Source organism: Pelodiscus sinensis, chromosome 19, assembly GCF_049634645.1.
Source record: "Pelodiscus sinensis isolate JC-2024 chromosome 19, ASM4963464v1, whole genome shotgun sequence".
Classification (NCBI taxonomy): domain Eukaryota; kingdom Metazoa; phylum Chordata; order Testudines; family Trionychidae; genus Pelodiscus; species Pelodiscus sinensis.
In genome coordinates this window covers 1,336,483-1,354,404 of record NC_134729.1, presented here as the reverse complement: position 1 = coordinate 1,354,404, position 17,922 = coordinate 1,336,483, and the positions used below count along the sequence as shown (strand labels likewise).

The following is a 17,922-nucleotide window of genomic DNA, read 5'->3' as shown; positions in this document are numbered from 1 at the left end:
CCAGGTGCTATGTTGGGTGGATTTCTGGGGGGGGTCCCAGGTGCTATGTTGGGTGGATTTCTGGGGGGGTCCCAGGTGCTATGTTGGGTGGATTTCTGGGGGGGGTCCCAGGTGCTATGTTGGGTGGATTTCTGGGGGGGTTCCCAGGTGCTATGTTGGGTGGATTTCTGAGGGGGGGTCCCAGGTGCTGTGTTGGGTGGATTTCTGGGGGGGTTCCCAGGTGCTATGTTGGGTGGATTTCTGGGGGGGGTCCCAGGTGCTATGTTGGGTGGATTTCTGGGGGGGTTCCCAGGTGCTATGTTGGGTGGATTTCTGGGGGGGGTTCCCAGGTGCTATGTTGGGTGGATTTCTGAGGGGGGGTCCCAGGTGCTGTGTTGGGTGGATTTCTGGGGGGGTGGGAGCCCCCGGCCATCAGCTGACATAATATTGAATTAAAGCTCAACCCTTAATTCCAGCAGACTCCGGGACAACCCTGGGGAGGGGGAGGGGATTGGGAGCCCTATGTGGGGCCCATGGGGCAGGCTCGGGCGCTGTGGGGCAGTGCAGGGGGGACGTGCCTGCTGCTGCCTTGGCGCAGGCTCAGCCCCGCTCCGTGGGGGGCAGCATCTCCCCCGAGCCGGCCCATCCCCGGGCGCAGGTGGGGCACAGACCCCCTCCAAGGCCGGCCCCCAGGCCTCGGCCGTGTCCCTCACGCTGCTGGAGCAGCAGAATCGAGGGGGCAGGGCTAAGGCAGCCCCACGGCGGGCAGCTCCCCCAGGCTCCCTTGTGCCCCACACACGGCTCCCGCCGGACCTGCTGCCCCCGGCCACGCTCCAGGACAGGCCTCTGGGCAAGATGTGCCATGGGGGAGGCTGCCCTTGTGGGGCTAGGCCCAGGGACCCTGCGGGGGGCTGTGTCCCCTGCCGGATGCCCTCCCCTCCCCCGTACCTCTGCCCAGAGCCCACCCTGGCCTGAGCCCCCCACTCCTCCCTGGGTCAGTCCTTGTGAGGCCAGCAGGGCCCTGCGCTGGCGCCCCACCGGCTGGGGAAGCAGGAGCTGGCCCCGTGGTCCCTCCAGGCCCTGGACTCCGGGGAGCAAAACATGGAGCCTCCGGGGAGCCCCAACCCGGCTCCCCCCCTCCGCTCCGGCAGCCACCGCGCCAGCTTCCCCTGCCGTCTGCCGCGGCTGTAACCGAACCCGCCTGTAACCCAACCGGCACGGCCAGGCCGGGGGAAGGTCCCGCAAAGTCACAAGGGTTTCCGGGGACTTCACGGGAGGGGCCTGCGGGGCCCTGAGCCCTGCCCGGGGGCATCGACCTGGGACTGCAGGGAGCCTTGCGCCTGGGGAGGGCAGCTGCCCCATGGGGAGCGGGGGGGGAGGTCAAGGGGCCCAGGGGGTCTTGGCTTGAGGCTCAGACAAACCCTCGGACTCCCCTCCAGCCCCCCGGGCCTGAGCCCCACGCCTCTCACACACCGCGGGGGAGGAGCAGGGACCCCTTGGTCACCTGGAACAGGAACCCCTGCCCGCGCCCTGCCTGCACCCTGCCCACTGCACCCTGCCCGCACCCTGCCCGCGCCCTGCCTGCACCCTGCCCGCTGCACCCTACCTGCACCCTGCCCGCGCCCTGCCTGCACCCTGCCCGCTGCACCCTGCCCGCACCCTGCCCACGCCCTGCCTGCACCCTGCCCGCTGCACCCTGCCCGCACCCTGCCCACGCCCTGCCCGCTGCACCCTGCCTGCTGCACCCTGCCTGCACCCTGCCTGCTGCACCCTGCCTGCACCCTGCCCGTTGCACCCTGCCCGCTGCACCCTGCCTGCACCCTGCCCGCTGCACCCTGCCTGCACCCTGCCCGTTGCACCCTGCCCGCGCCCTGCCTGCACCCTGCCCGCTGCACCCTGCCCACGCCCTGCCTGCACCCTGCCCGCTGCACCCTGCCCGCACCATGCCTGCACCCTGCCCACTGCACCCTGCCTGCACCCTGCCCGCACCCTGCCTGCACCCTGCCCGCTGCACCCTGCCTGCACCCTGCCCACTGCACCCTGCCTGCACCCTGCCCGCACCCTGCCTGCACCCTGCCCACTGCACCCTGCCCGCACCCTGCCTGCACCCTGCCCACTGCACCCTGCCTGCACCCTGCCCACTGCACCCTGCCCGCACCCTGCCCGCTGCACCCTGCCTGCACCCTGCCCGCTGCACCCTGCCCGCACCCTGCCCGCGCCCTGCCCACTGCACCCTGCCTGCACCCTGCCCGCTGCACCCTGCCCGCTGCACCCTGCCTGCACCCTGCCCGCTGCACCCTGCCTGCACCCTGCCCGCTGCACCCTGCCCGCTGCACCCTGCCTGCACCCTGCCCACTGCACCCTGCCTGCACCCTGCCCGCTGCACCCTGCCCGCTGCACCCTGCCCGCGCCCTGCCTGCACCCTGCCCGCTGCACCCTGCCCGCACCCTGCCCGCACCCTGCCCACTGCACCCTGCCCGCACCCTGCCTGCACCCTGCCCACTGCACCCTGCCTGCACCCTGCCCGCTGCACCCTGCCCGCTGCACCCTGCCCGCTGCACCCTGCCCGCGCCCTGCCTGCACCCTGCCCGCACCCTGCCCGCGCCCTGCCTGCTGCGCCCTGCCTGCACCCTGCCTGCGCCCTGCCCACACCCTGCCTGCGCCCTGCCCACACCCTGCCCACACCCTGCCTGCACCCTGCCCGCACCCTGCCTGTACCCTGACTGCTGCACCCTGCCTGCACCCTACCCGCTGCACCCTGCCCACACCCTGCCTGCGCCCTGCCCACACTGAGCCTGCACCCTGCCCGCACCCTGCCCGCTGCACCCTGCCCACATCCTGCCTGAACCCTGCCTGCTGCACCCTGCCCTCTGCACCCTGCCCACACCCTGCCCGCTGCACCCTGCCTGGTCAGGTCCTGCTGGCTCCGGCGCAGCACCCTCGGCGCTGGGGTCGCTGACTGGCTGTGGGACGGGGCTGGGGGAACAGCCTCGGGGGAGGCCACAGAAGCTGGCCGAGCAGCAAGTCCCAGGCCCGAAGCCAGGAGCCCTGGGGTCTGCTCCTGACCCAGCCCCCCCACCTGCCTCTGTGACGCCCGTCCCCTGAGTGTGCCACCCTGGGGGGCTCAGCCTGTCGGCTCACGTCCCTGCCGCTTCCCCTCAGCCCCTCTCGAGAGTCTCCCCAGCCCGGCCTCCCTCCCGCAAGGCTGAAACAGGAGCTTTCCCTTCCCACCCCCCCACCCCCCCCAAGGCAGCCCCGGGGCAGGGGGAGGGGACCCTCTGCGGAAGGAGGCCTCCGCCACCCAGCTGGGCAGGATCCCCTCCCCCACCTTCCCCGGGCTCGGGCAGGTCGGGGCGGGAAGAGGAGACTGTCTGGCACCAGGTGCGCGATGAATCCGTCTCCATCTGCTGCCAGCCTCCGCGGCAGCCCCCGCGCCCCACCGTGGCTGGGCGGCAGGAGGGGACAGAGGCCCCGAGGCCCCGTGAGCTGGCAAGACACAAGGCTGGGCGGCGTCCTGGCCCCAGCTGGCAGGTGGGGGAGGGTGGCCCAGGACCGGTGCCCGCCTGGCAACCCGCTGGAAGGGCCGGTTTTGCTCCCAATAGGGTAGTGACGCACACCGCGCGCGAGCGGTGCACGGGGAGGGCCGCTGCCAGCAGAGCCCAGTTTGGGGTGGGATACAGCGGGCGGGGCGTTGCGGGGGGAGGCGGGAGTCAGGTTCTACCCTCTCTCCGGGAGGGGAGCACGGCCTAGTAGGTCGGGAGACTGGCCCTGGGAGGGGCTGGCTGTTCCCGGGTTAGACCCGGGCGCGGGCGGCAGGACGCCTGGGTTCTCTTCCCTGCTCCATGGCAGATCGGCCGTGTGCCCGGGGGCGCGTCTCTGTGCCTCAGTTTCCCCCTCCTCCCCGGTTGAAATCCAGCTCTCTCTCCCAGGAGCCGGGAGGGTGAGTTCGCCGCCGAAGAGCCTTGGCTGTCGTGCGCAGAACGGCTGCAGGGACCCTCGGGCGCTGCCTGGGCACCTACCCAGCCGCGGAGGGGGGGGCAGGAGGAGGCTCCCAGCACCGCTGACTCCCCGCGGGCGGCCACCCGGTCCTGCGAGCACAGCGCCCGCCGGAGAGCTGCCGGGACGCGCCGGGCCTGGCTGAAGGAGGAAGCTCAGGGCTTTGCCAGGGGAAAGCCGCAGGGCCAGGATCAGAGCCCCGGCATTGGACCCGCCCCACTGACACGCTCGCGGGAACAGGCCGGCCCCTGGCCGTTTCCTCGCAGCTGCGTGTGGCCGGGACGGGCCAGGGCCTGTTCCCACGTGCCCGGAAGCCAGTGGCAAGCGGCTGTGGCCTGGGGGCAGTGGGGCCTAGTGACACCGCCCTAAGCCCGCCGGGCCGCGGCTGCCCACCTGACGCTCAGCACGTGGCACACGCGGCCCGTGCCTCCGTCCGCGTGGGATCTGGGCCCCGGCTGACCTGGATGTGTCAGCCCATTTTCCCTGCTCCCCAGTGACGGTGCACGTGGCCGGAGCCGCCGCCGAGAGGGACTCGTGGGGTTGGTGGCGCAGCCGGGCCCCGGGGCTGAGGTGAGCTGAGTCTGGGAGGTCTCGGGCCCCTGTTGGGGGAGGATGGGCCCTGGTGCGGGGGCTCTGAGGCGGGCGAGGCCGGAGGGCGAGCTGAGGAGACCCCCTGGCATGGGAACATAAACCGATCCGGGGAAAGTCTTTCCTCCCGGGGGGTTACCCTGCGGGACTCACCGCCGCAGGGTGACTCCGAGGTCAAGCACAGCGCAAGCGTGGAGGAGGAGCAGCCCTTTCTGGGGCTGTGCCTGCCCAGGGCTGGGAGGCGGAGCGGGAAAATGGGTCACCGTCCCTGGCAAAAGCTGGTTTCTCCCCCCACCTGGGGGTTTGGGAAGGGACGTGAAACCTCACAGTGGGCTCCAGCTGGGGGCCGATCTCCAAGCGCTGCCCCGGACCCGCCTTCGGTCAGTGCCCTCCTTAGCGCTAAGCGATGGGGGCAGGTTAGCACAGACTGCCCCACAGACAGCGGGGGGAGGGGGTCTGTAGGGACTGGGCGGGGTTGTTTGGAGGTGTGCGACTGAGGCTGGGGTGAGCAGGATGGAGGGGGCGGGATCCACCCCCCCTCCCAGTGCTACTATTAAAAACGAAACCGACCTCGAATCTGGCCTGGAAATGCCAAAGGGGCGGGAACAAGGGGGGGCGTGCCAGACCCCACAGCTTTTAGAAAGGGGGAAGGAGGTGACCTGATCCCCCCCCCCCACGCACATGCACAGACACACAACTCCCCCACAGGCACACAGGTAGCCGTGCACTCACAATCACACACGCACAAGCGTTTGCAACCCCTCGCCCTGCATGTATCCCCCCCCCCACTTAAACAGGGGCGGGAAGCCCTCTGCAGACGGGGGTGCACACGGGTCTGACTGCCCCCCCTCCTGGAGAACCCCCAAGCGCTCCCCCCGGCTGTCTCCAAACGCGGCCACGGCTCACACAGCGGCCTTCCTACCCGAGACAACGGGGGCACCCTGGTGTCGCACGGGCACTGAGACCTCTGCACACCCGCACGCAGACCCGCCCCCTCCCCGGGCACCCGCGCCCGGACCCACTCGCGCCTGCCGCCTCTCTGGGGCCGAAGCGGGTCTCCCCACACAGCGGCCATCACCGCGCCGAGCCGGCCGCCCACTTGGTATTCGGGGCCCTCGCTGCGGGGCCCGGTCTGGAGGGAAGGCCCGGCCGACTCCGAACACCCCCCCACACTCCCTTCATCCCAGCCCTCCCCCACCCCTCATCCCTGCCCGCAGCCCTCCCCCACCCCTCATCCCCAGCCTTCTCCCACCCCTCATCCCTGCCCCCAGCCCTCCCCCACCCCTCATCCCTGCCCCCAGCCCTCCCCCACCCCTCATCCCCGCCCCCAGCCCTCCCCCACCCCTCATCCCTGCCCCCAGCCCTCCCCCACCCCTCATCCCTGCCCCCAGCTCTCTCCCACCCCTCATCCCCAGCCCTCCCCCACCCCTCATCCCCAGCCTTCTCCCACCCCTCATCCCTGCCCCCAGCCCTCCCCCACCCCTCATCCCCGCCCCCAGCCCTCCCCCACCCCTCATCCCCAGCCCTCCCCACCCCTCATCCCTGCCCCCAGCCCTCCCCCACCCCTCATCCCTGCCCCCAGCCCTCCCTCACCCCTCATCCCTGCCTCCAGCCCTCCCCCACCTCTCATCCCCAGCCCATCTCACACACCAACTCCTCAACCCACTTTTCATACCCCCAGCCAGACACCCTCCCCAACCTGCTCCTCATCCTCCCCCCAGCACAGCAACCCGTCCTGCACCCACACACCCCGCCAACCCCAGACCCTACCTCAAAGCCCCGAGACCCCCTCAGCACACCCTGGGATGTGTCAGTGGGGCTAACACAGCCTGAAGCTTTTGGTGTGTGCGTGAGAGAGGGTGTAAACCAGGGAGCCTGACTGACAGTGTGTGTGCGCGCATGTGTGCGTGTGTGTGCGCGCATGTGTGTGACTGTGAGCACATGAGTGTGTGTACACGTGTGAATCTGCATGTGTGTGCGTGTGCAAACGCATGAGTAGGTGTGCGTGTGTGTGCGTGTGTGCATGTGAGTATGTGCGCATGTGTAGGTGTGTGTGCGCATGTGTAGGTGTGTGTGTGTGTGTGTGTGTGTCCCTGGCCCAGTCTGTCTGTCTCAGTGATCTGGGCTGTCCCTCAATGTGTCCATCTGTCCCCAATTGTCTGTCTGTTCCGCAGTGTATGAATGTGTCAGTCTGTCCCCAGGTGTCTGTTCTACAGTGTGTGTGTGTGTGTGTGTGTGTGTGTGTGTGTGACTGCCCTGCAGTGTGTCTGTCTGTCCCGCCGTATGTGTCTGTCCAGCAGTGTGTGTGTGTCAGAGAGAGACTGCCCTGCAGTGTGTGTGTCTGTCCCGCTGTCGGTGTGTCTGTCCCGCAGTGTGTGTGTCTGTCCCGCAGTGTGTGTGTCTGTCCCGCCGTGTGTGTCTGTCCAGCAGTGTGTGTGTCAGAGAGAGACTGCCCTGCAGTGTGTGTGTCTGTCCCGCTGTCGGTGTGTCTGTCCCGCAGTGTGTGTGTCTGTCCCGCAGTGTGTGTGTCTGTCCCGCTGTCGGTGTGTCTGTCCCGCAGTGTGTGTGTCTGTCCAGCAGTGTGGCTGTCGGTGTGTCTGTCCCGCAGTGTGTGTGTCTGTCCCGCAGTGTGGCTGTCGGTGTGTCTGTCCCGCAGTGTGTGTGTCTGTCCCGCAGTGTGGCTGTCGGTGTGTCTGTCCCGCAGTGTGTGTGTCTGTCCCGCAGTGTGTGTGTCTGTCCCGCTGTCGGTGTGTCTGTCCCGCAGTGTGTGTGTCTGTCCCGCAGTGTGTGTGTCTGCGGTCGAGGCGGGCAGGACCGGCCCCCGCCCCAGCCCGGCGCTGCGCTGCGCTCACCTGGCCCGGCGGGTAACCCGGCCCCCGCTCCCGGCTGCTCCCCGCGCTGCTGCCATTGGGCGGGCGGCGGCGGCGCAGCCAATGGGCGCCGGGCAGGCGAGTCGCCCCGGGGGTCCCTGCCCAGGAGCCGCGGCTGCTCCGGGCTCGGCGGCTCGGCGCGGGGACCCCTCGCTGCTGCGCCCCACCGCGCCGGGCAGCCCCCCCGGACCTGCCTGGACCCCGGACCGCTGGGGCCGCCTGACCCCCCGGATCGCTGGGGCCGCCTGACCCCCCGGATCGCTGACCCCCCCCGGATCGCTGACCCCCCCCGGATCGCTGGGGCCGCCTGACCCCCCGGATCGCTGACCCCCCCCGGATCGCTGGGGCCGCCTGACCCCCAGGATCGCTGACCGCCCCCCCCGGATCGCTGACCCCCCCCCCTCGGATCGCTGGGGCCGCCTGACCCCCAGGATCGCTGACCGCCCCCCCCGGATCGCTGACACCCCCCCCCGGATCGCTGGGGCCGCCTGACCCCCCGGATCGCTGACCCCCCCCCGGATCGCTGACCGCCCCCCCCGGATCGCTGGGGCCGCCTGACCCCCCGGATCGCTGACCCCCCCACGATCGCTGGGGCTGCGCCCGGAGCCGCGGGATGATTCTGGGTGAGTGGATGCTCCGGGGCTCGGCCCGGCCCGGCTCGGGGGCTGGACTCGCTGCGCCTCCGGACCCTGGTGACCCGGAGCCGGGGAGCGGGGGGGGGGGGGGCTGAAACTTGGCCGGGCTGCAGGCGGGGGCAGCTTCCACCGCGGACGGGGCGGGCGGGGGAGAAGTTGCGCGCAATGTCCCGGCCCCCTCCCCCTGCCCCACACTCTGACCTAGATCCTGGCTCCCCCCGCCCGGCAACCTCCCCCCGGCGCTGCTCCAGCTGGGCTCCAGGCCCCCTGGCTGCCCGCTCCGGGGGAGGGACTGGGGGGGCCGAGCCTGCAGCTCCGGGAGGGGGGCACCGGGTTGGAGTCCGCAGCCTGGAACACAAAAGAGCCCGAAGTGTGGAGCCGTCCCGCCCCTCTGCCCCCCCCCCGGCCCGCCCCTCTGCCCCCTTGTACCCCTCAGCCCCCTCCTACCCCTCTGCCCCCCCGTCCCGCCCCTCTGCCCCCCCGTACCCCTTTGCCCCCCCGGCCCGCCCCTCTGCCCCCTTGTATCCCTCAGCCCCCTCCTACCCCTCTGCCCCCCGTCCCGCCCCTCTGCCCCCCCGTACCCCTTTGCCCCCCCGGCCCGCCCCTCTGCCCCCTTGTACCCCTCAGCCCCCTCCTACCCCTCTGCCCCCCGTCCCACCCCTCTGCCACCCCGTACCCCTTTGCCCCCCCCGGCCCGCCCCTCTGCCCCCTTGTACCCCTCAGCCCCCTCCTACCCCTCTGCCCCCCGTCCCGCCCCTCGGCCCCCTCCTACCTCTCAGCCCCCTCCTACCCCTCTGCCCCCCTCATACCTTTCTGCCCCCGCCCCTCGTACCTCTCTGCCCCCCCGTCCCCCCCGTTCCCCCCTCTGCTCCTCCATCCCCTCCTTATGCCCCACCCAGCAGCCTGTGCCCTGTTCCCCTGCACCTGGGCATGTCCCACCCTGTCCTGTCTCATCCCGCCCCCCTGCCGCCCATAAACTCCCTGAGCACCAGAGTCAGACGTGCAGGTGACAAACCAGCATCACGCACCCAAGCCTTGCCGGTGCCCCTCACTCCCGCCCCACAGCCCCTGCCCCCCCAGCCCTGCCGGTGCACCTCACTCCCGCCCCACAGCCCCTGCCCCCCCAGCCCTGCCGGTGCCCCTCACTCCCGCCCCACAGCCCCTGCCCCCCCAGCCCTGCCGGTGCACCTCACCCCCGCCCCACAGCCCCTGCCCCCCCAGCCCTGCCGGTGCACCTCACCCCCGCCCCACAGCCCCTGCCCCCCCAGCCCTGCCGGTGCCCCTCACTCCCGCCCCACAGCCCCTGCCCCCCCCCAGCCCTGCCGGTACCCCTCACCCCCACCCCACAGCCCCCGGTTCCCCCACCCTGCCAGTACCCCTCACTCCCACCCCACAGCCCCCGCCCCCCCCGCCCTGCCGGTACCCCTCACCCCCGCCCCACAGCCCCTGCCCCCCCAGCCCTGCCGGTGCCCCTCACCCCCGCCCCACAGCCCCTGCCCCCCCCAGCCCTGCCGGTGCCCCTCACCCCCGCCCCACAGCACCCGGTCTCCCCGCCCTGCCGGTGCCCCTCACTCCCGCCCCACAGCCCCTGCCCCCCCCGCCCTGCCGGTGCCCCTCACCCCCACCCCACAGCACCCGCCCCCCCCAGCCCTGCCGGTACCCCTCACCCCCGCCCCACAGCACCTGCCCCCCCTGCCCTGCCGGTGCCCCTCACCCCCGCCCCACAGCACCCGGTCTCCCCGCCCTGCTGGTGCCCCTCACCCCCAACCCACAGCCCCCCCCCGCCCTGCCGGTGCCCCTCACCCCCGCCCCACAGCCCCCGGTCCCTCCGCCCTGCTGGTGCCCCTCACCCCTGCCCCATAGCCCCTGTCCCCCCCCAGCCCTGTCGGTGCCCCTCACCCCTGCTGGTACCCCTCACCCCCAGCCCTGGGCTAACCCCGCAGTAGCTCTGTGCCCGGGGCTGCCTGTGTGTCTGGGCCCATCTCTCACTCGCAGGCCTCCTGCTCCTCCAGGCCTTGGGCCCTGTCTCTGACCCTCCTGTGTGTGACCTGGGGTCAGGCCAGAGCCCCAGAGATTTCCCAGCGAGGTGCCAAGAGACATCCCCAAGGTCCCACTAGGTGGCAGTGCCGGGGGCGAGTGGCAGGGTAGCACAAGGGGTCTGTCTGGCACGGCTTTGGGCTACAGTGGGGGGATTCCTCCCCCCTCCCTGCCAACGCGCCCGCTGATCTTTTCTTTCCCTGTGTGGATTTCTTCCATCCAAGTGTGGAATAAATGTTTGACGTGCACCGAGGCCAGTGCCAACGGGCACCACCCGCCGGGGCGCTCTGCCAATCCCTGGGCGCCACTGCAGTTAGGGGGGTCAGTTCCCACTTCCAGGGCAACCAGCTCTTGGTACAGTCGAACCAGGATCCCGGGGGACCCCCCCCTGAGTGGACTCCCACTCGCCCAGCCCCTCCCGGTGCCCTCTGCTGCTCTGGGGCAGGCCTTGCTCAGAGGGCAGACCCAGGGACCCCCAAGTCCTGCCCCGTTCCGGCGGGAGGAGGGGCAGGGTGTGGGCATGGGGGGCACCGTGCTGTGGGGAGGGGCAGGAGCACAACAGGGGGGCTGGTGGCAGAATCAGCTTTCCGATGGGAACTCGAGCTCCATCGCCCAGGCTGCTCCTGCGGAGCCTGCCAAGCCCGGCCTGCCCTGGCCTGTCCCAGGAGCCTGCCAGCCTGCCCTGCCCTGCCAGCCTGCCCTGCCCTGCCAGCCCTGCCCTGCCAGCCCTGCCCTCACCTGCAGGCCTTTCAGCCCCTGTCCTGCCTGCCGCTGGGCCCGGGGGTCTCCTCTTCCTGTCCTCACCTGCTGTGTCTGCCACGCTGCTGTTTGCCCCCCCTGTGTGTGCGTCTGTGTCTCTGTATGTGTCTGTGTGTGTGTGCGTCTGTGTGTGCGTGTGTGTGTGCGTCTGTGTGTGCATCTGTGTGTGTGTGTGCGTGTGCATCTGTGTGTGCGTGTGTCTGTGTGTGTGCGCGTCTGTGTGTGCGTCTGTGCCTGTGCATCTGTGTGTCTGTCTCTGTGTGTGTCTGTGCGTGTCTCTTGTGTCCATCTGTGTGTTGTGTCTGTGTCTGTGTCCGTCTGTGTGTGTGTCTGTGTGTGCATCTGTGTGTGCGTCTGTGTCTCTGTATGTGTCTGTGTGTGTGTGCGTCTGTGTGTCTGTGTGTGCGTCTGTGTCTCTGTATGTGTCTGTGTGTGTGTGCGTCTGTGTGTGCATGTGTGTCTGTGTGTGCGTCTGTGTGTGCATCTGTGTGTGCGTCTGTGTGTGTCTGTGCGTGTCTCTTGTGTCCATCTGTGTGTCGTGTCTGTGTCTGTGTCCGTCTCTGTGTGTGTCTGTGCGTGTCTCTTGTGTCCATCTGTGTGTCGTGTCTGTGTCTGTGTCTGTCTCTGTTTGTGTCTGTGTGTATCTCTTGTGTCCATCTGTGTGTGTGTGTGTGGCTGCCGACCTATGAACAATTTGTATACTGGAGGAGCTGACAGTGCCTGTCCCAAACTGGAAACTGCTTCAAGCCGGGGAGACTGCCACACCCCCACCCGCCCCCCCGTGCGCCCCCCACACAGCCCCCCCCCCCCCCGGCACTGGGACAGGGCTCAGCTCCCAGAGTCCAGCAGGGGGCGCTGTGGGGCAGGACGCCCCCCCCCCCCCACTCCAGTGCTCTGGGGGGGGGACGCATGCGCCTGTTAGCGAGTGGCTTGGCAGAGATGTGGGGCAGGCCTGGAACTGACACACCGGGGGGGCTGTGGGTCGGGGCTGGAGGGCTGTGCCTGGGCACCTGCCTGCTCCCCTTTCCCATCGGTGGGGGCGTTCCAGGGCCACGAGGGGGCTTGTCCCCCTGGGCACCACGAACTCTCCCTACTCGGCAGCGCTGCCCTCCTGGGAGCTGAGCTGAGCTGAGCTCGGCTGCGCTGGGCGCTTGGGCGGGCAGGGGGAACGGAGGCCTGAGGGTGCCCCCCTGCGTTGCTGGGTGCGTCGCCCTGGCATGGAGCGCTGGGGAGCCGGGAAGCAGCACCCCGGGCGGGAGGAGCCAAGGGACGGGCAGCTTGGCTGGCATCCCCTCCCCCTCCACCCCCACCCCCCGCGCGGGCGGCCGGCGGCTTTGTGGGCCTTTCTCTAAGCCGGGGCTGGCGGCTTACGGGGTTATTTTTATCGTGGTGCAGCGCTGCGGGCGGGTTCCCTTTTCCGTTGCTTCCCGGGTCCGCGAGCAGCCAGGGGAGAGCTCGCGTGCTGCCGCCGGGCTGCAGCCTGCAGCCTCAGTTTGCCTGGATGTGGCCGGCTCTGAGGCCGGGCCCTGGGCAGAGCAGGCCGGGGAGGGTGCCCCAGAGCCAGCCCTGCGTCCCCAGGGTGTAACCGGGGCTGGGCCTGGGGGGAGCCGTTGGCCAGCCACACGCCCCTTCACCCGGGGGGGAGGGGTTGGCTACAACTGATGTACCGGGGGACAGTGCCAAGGAGAGGGTTGGGGGGCTGAGGCGGAGGGGGGGGCTTCCAAAGCGAGCGGCTGCCCTAGCCCATCCCCCTCCCCGCTGCGTGCCCAGCCCCCACCGGTGCCGCGCCGGCAGCGCAGAAACGGGGCCAGTTTGTCAGGCGCGATCAGCCTCTTTTCCGCCCGGCTGCTCCCAGGCTGCACCAAGGCGGGCCGGCCGGGTGGGCGAGGGGCCCCGGGCGCCCCAGGGCGGGGGGGGGGGACAGTGACGCTCCCCCTGCTGTGTGGAAGGGCCAGGGGGGTCACAGAGTCAGGGCCAAGCCTGATGGGGTGGGGGGGAGCCAAGGCTGGCTACTGTGCAGGGTCCCCCCAAAACGCCCTGCACGACGGCAGCCCTGGGCCCTGCCCCACGTCTCTGCATTCAGACTGGGCACCCCTAGGCCTGGCGCAAGCCCCAAGCTACGGCTGGGAGGGGGCTTCGCTTGGGGGCAGCCGGGGGGCGCGTCCTTAGCCTGACCCCAGCGGGAACGTTTCCTGGCTCCAGATCGCCGTGGGGCGGCCGGTGGGGCGCTGCTCCCATGTCCCATCATGCCCCTGGCCTCCGGCTGGCATCTATGGGGCAGCAGGGCCCCCTCCACCATGCGCCCCACTGTGCCGGGGCAGGCTGCGGGGTGCCCCCCAGGCCAGGGACAGAGCTGTCACTTGGTTAGCGGGTTAACCGGGTAACGCCCCATCGTGTAACCAGTCTCTGCGCAGGGGGGCCGGACCCAGGGATTTCTTCTGGGCCTCTCCAGTGACTCCGCCCCCCCGCTCCACCCCTCCCTCTTCATTTGCATGCTGCCCCGTTGCATCTTGGGACTTTCAGGGGTTCAGCTGGCCCCTCCCCCGTCCTGGGGGTTGTGGGGAGGACTGCAGGTGCTGGCCCCTCGCTCGGTGCCTTTCGCCAGTCGGGGGGGCTGGGTGGCACTGCCAGCCTGCCACGGGGCAGGGGAGCGATGGTCTCGGGGTGGGAGCAGAGCTGGGACACAGTCTGGCAGTGGGGTCTAGTGGTTAGAGCGGGGGGCTGGGGGCCAGGGCACGGGGGTTCTTTCTAAGCGCCGGGTGACAGGCGGGGTGGCCGGCGCGGGCTGCCCGGGACGGTTTTGCTCTGGGATGTGCTGGGGTGCAGCAGGAGTCCCCGGGGCCCATGCCAGTCTGGGTGGCCCCTGCGCCAGGGTCCCAGCTGAGGGGGGCTCCAGCTGCTGCCCCCCCCCCCCCGGGCTCTGTGCTGGGTTGTGAGGCCTCAGGGAGCAGAGAGGCCTGGGCCGGGCGGGGGGTCTCCCTTAGTCTGGGCAGCACCGGGTGGGCTGGGGGGCCCTGCCTGCCCCAAAGCAGAGGTGGGGGCCGTGGGAGCAAAGATGCGGAGGCGCACGGCTCCCCAGGACACAGGGACCCAGCTGGGGAGGGGGGAACGGGCCTTTCTCCCTGCTGCGCAGCCCCACAGCAGAGCCCGCGCCAGCCCCTCCACCCCGGCCAGGGGGCAGGGAGCGGGAGGAAAGACCCCCCCCCGAAGGTGCAGTGGGGGATGCGTCTCAAGGGGGAAGGAGACCTGGGGGGCCCGGTCCTCCTGCAGCCCGTGGGAATCTGGCCTGTCCGTCCCATGGACCTGGGAGCGGAGCGTGACCCTGCTGGCTGGGGTCCCGGAGGCAGAGGGCTGCGAGCGCTGGGCCGGGGGCCAGGCGCCTGGGTTCTGTTCCTGACTCGCTGTTACCGGGGTAACCTCCCACACCTTCTGTGCCTCAGTTTCTCCTGCCGTGGCTCCCGGGGGAGGGGCGTCTGGAGAGCAGGGGGCAGCACCTGGCGCTGTGGGGTCACAGGGCTCATATTGCTCAGCCTGGCCCCTTGGCCCCCTGTGTGCTGAACAGCCTGCTCCCCTTTGCTGGAGAGGCAGGGGGCTGCAGGGCGGGCCGGGGGTGAGGGGCACTGGCACGGCAGGGGGCTGCGGGTCGGGGGTGGGGGGAGCAGGGGCTGCAGGTCAGGGGGGAAGGGCAAGGGCAGGGCGGGCCGGGGGGCAGGGCAGGGGGCTGCAGGTTGGGGGTGAGGGGGGGTGGGGCAGGGCAGGGCAGGGGGCTGTAGATTGGGGGTGAGGGGGTGGGGCAGGGCAGGGGCTACGGGCTGGGGGCGGGGCAGGGGGCTGCAGGTTGGGGGTGGGGCAGGGGCTACGGGCTGGGGGGGAGGGGCGGGGCAGGGCTGTTTGCTGTAGCCAGGAACTGGACTCTAACGTGTGGCCACAAGACCCAGTCGAAGGTTCTGGGCCCGTGGGCGCTGGGGGCTCTCTGGGCTCTGTCCCCAGTGCATGGAGCCTGGGGGGGAAAGGGGACCCCATACTCTGGCCAGGCAGCCTCTCCAGCTGGGGCCTGCGTGGAGCTGGGGGGGGCCGTTCCCACAAACCAGAGCATTAGACACCCCACAGCTGGAGTCCCTCAGGACTGTGACTGGCGGCGCAGGGGGCGCAGGGTGGGCTGCAGAGACTGCCAGGGCCAAGCTGGGCGCTGCAGGGAGCAGGGTGGGGACCAGCAGGGGGCGCTCTCCCCTGGCAGCCAGTCGGGCACTAGGGGGCGCTGTGCTGCAGGGGGCGCCCTGCCTGGAAGTGGGGCACTAAGAGCCTGGCAAGAGGGCCGTGCTGCCAGGGTTCTCCTGCCCAGGGCTGCCCCCCCCGCTCCGCCCCCTAAGCCCCTCACTGTAGCCACTAGACTCCACTGCCCTCCCCACGCCAGGGGGAGAACCCAGGCGTCCTGGCTCCCCCCACTCCACCCCCTAAGCCCCCCACTGTAGCCACTAGACTCCACTGCCCTCCCCACGCCAGGGGGAGAACCCAGGCATCCTGGCTCCCCCCACTCCACCCCCTAAGCCCCCCACTGTAGCCACTGGACTCCACTGCCCTCCCCACGCCAGGGGGAGAACCCAGACGTCCTGGCACCCCCCCCCCCCGGCTCGGGTGGGTGCCTGTGCCGTGCAGGCTCGGGCAGCGATGGGGTTGGCGCCCCCCATGCCCGCCGGGCCGTGGTAGCCGGGCTGTCATCTCCCATCACGCCTGCCCTGCGCCGGGCTCCCCGCCCCCCCGCCGCGCGCCTGCCCCACTTTTCAGCACCGGTAATTGGCTGCTGCTCCCAGAGCCCGTGAGCGCTGGGTGGGAGGGGCGGCTCCGGGGGCGGGGGGGGCGCCGGGTTCTGTTCCCAGCCCTGCCCAGACCCGGCGCCGGGGGCAGCAGCAGAATCCGGCCGGCGCAGGTAAGCGCGCGGTGCCCGGCCCGGCCGCGGGCAGATTAGCCGGACAATGGGCGTCCGGAGGCGTCTGTCATGCCTGTCAGGGTCACTCAGCTCAGCCGCCGGACCCAGGGCGGCCCCCCAGCCTGCCCCCCGCCTCCGCCGCTTTGTTCTGAGCCACCGTGCCGGGGGAGGGGAAGGCAGGGCGGAGGGGGGGGCAGAGGTCGGGAGCAGGGCTGTCGCTGGCAGGAGGGGGCAGGCGCGGTGGGGGGGATGCTCCCCCCGTCAGCTGCAGCGTGGCCCCTCCCTCGTGTCTGGGGGGCTGTTGAGTGTGTCGGGGCGGTGGGGGGAGGGGAGCCTGGGCTGCAGGGCGCCCCCTGGGGTGACACGCTGGCACTGAGTGTGGGGGGGTCCTGTCGCCCCCTAGTGGCAGGCCGCAGGAGCAGGGAGGGGGACGGCCGGGCAGGGGGCAGCCGGTCCCAGGGTCGCCCCGATAGCAGGGCTTTGGGGTACAGGCGTCCGGGCAGGGCACTGAGCCTCCCTGGGAGAACCGGGAACAGCTGCTTCCCGCCAGCCTGGCCTGGTCCGAGACCCAAGGGGAGTGAGCCGGGGTGGGAGGCCCAGCCCAGAGACTGCTGGAGAGGGTGGGCCGCTTGTGGCTTTGCCTTGGGGCACCAGCAGGGCTGAGCTGGCAGAGGCTGTGGGTCGGGAGTGAGGGGCAGGGCTGGGGGGCAGGGGCTGCAGACTCATCTCTGAGGTAGGTGGGGGAGCGATGCAGGCATGGCTGCAGGGGGCGGGGAAGGGGTGTGGGGGGGCTGCGGGGGCAGGGGCTCAGAGGGGCTGTGGGGAGTGGGGCAGCGGCTCAGAGGGGGGCAGGGGCTCAGAGGGGGCAGCGGCTCAGAGGGGGGCAGCGGCTCAGAGGGGGGCAGGGGCTCAGAGGGGGCAGCGGCTCAGAGGGGGGCAGGGGCTCAGAGGGGTCCCCGGTTCAGGGAGAGGCGGCACCGCGCATGTCTCCTGACGTGGGGGGGCCGCTCCCCAGAGCTCTGCCCCCAGTGAATGACGGTCAGGACACCCCTGGCCCCCTTCGCTGGCCTGGCCTGGCCGCCCCACGCTGCCCGCTGCCCAGGACACCGGCCCGGCCCAGCGGTGCCAGCAGGAGCCCGACCCCAGCGCTGCAGCCCTGGCCGGGGGGCTGGCTGTCCCGGGGGAGCCACAGGCCGGTCAGGCTGTGCTGGGGGACGTAGGCCGGGGCCAGGCCTGTGGGGCTGGGGAAGCCTGAGGCGGTGGGTGCAGAGGCCTTGCTGCAGGTGCCGTGCTCCCCCCCAGAGGTGGCTGCAGGGCAGGGCCGGTCCCCATGTGCAGCAGGCGTCAGGGGGGCGCCAGGCCCATCGCTGCCAGCACCTGTCCTCCCTGCACATCGGGGGGGTATCTGCAAGCAGAGCTCCCCCCCCCCGGCTCCTGTCGAACGAGAGTGGGACTCAGTTCCCCTTTGTGGGCAGCAGGAGCCGAGCCGCGAGCAGGCGCTGGAGGGAAGCGGCAGCGCCTGGGCCTGAAAAGCGGATCCAGCCCTGCAGAGCCGGGCCCCAGGCCTGGGCGGGGCCGCTCGGCTCCGGGGGTCGCTGCTGTGAGTGCTCGGGCGCCGGGGGGGAGGGGGCCACGCGCTTCTCAGCGTGGGGGCTCGAACCTGGGGCTGGAGCAGCCAGAGGAGCTCCCTTCGCGGCAGCCACAGCGTGAGTAGGTTGTTATCTGCGCTCAGCCGGCTCCCAGGCTGAGATCAGCTGTGGGGGGGGCAGGGATCGTGTGGGGGGTGGACTGGACCGAGGGAGTCGCTGAGGGTCTTGTGGGCCGGCCAAGCTCCCCGGGCCCACGGTCTGCGCTGAGACTGAAGAGCCCTGTGGGGAGGGGGCAGAGTCCCCAATCTGCAGGGGGGGGGGACTGGGGAGAACGCTCCTGCCTCCCATCTAGACGCCGGCTCCAATTGTCAGTAGCCCTGGCGGGGGGCCGGGAGCTGGTGGGCGCTCGCCGCCTCCCCTTTGCCTGCAGACGGGCGGGTCAGACCCCCGGTCGGTAGCCGCGGTGGGAACCTGAGCAATTGGGGGGGGGTTCCCTTGTGCTCTGCTGGGACAGGACTCACATGCTTATGGTGCCAAGTGTG

The 17,922-nt window shown here is 71.1% G+C and overlaps 1 protein-coding gene across 3 annotated transcripts in view; it reads left to right on the top strand.

Annotated features, from left to right (window-relative positions):
* Positions 1-7,933: 7,933 nt before the first annotated feature.
* Positions 7,934-17,922, top strand: part of ZNF385A (zinc finger protein 385A) — a 29,378-nt gene continuing 19,389 nt past the window's right edge. The window contains exon 1 of one of the 3 annotated variants that reach the window (XM_075901661.1): positions 7,934-8,056. In XM_075901661.1, the coding sequence (XP_075757776.1) occupies positions 8,047-8,056 (10 nt within the window). In that variant the 5' untranslated portion in view covers positions 7,934-8,046. Of the gene's footprint in view, positions 8,057-17,367; positions 17,498-17,922 lie in introns of those variants that run through there. The other 2 variants (XM_075901660.1, XM_075901662.1) reach the window with 2 other exon arrangements.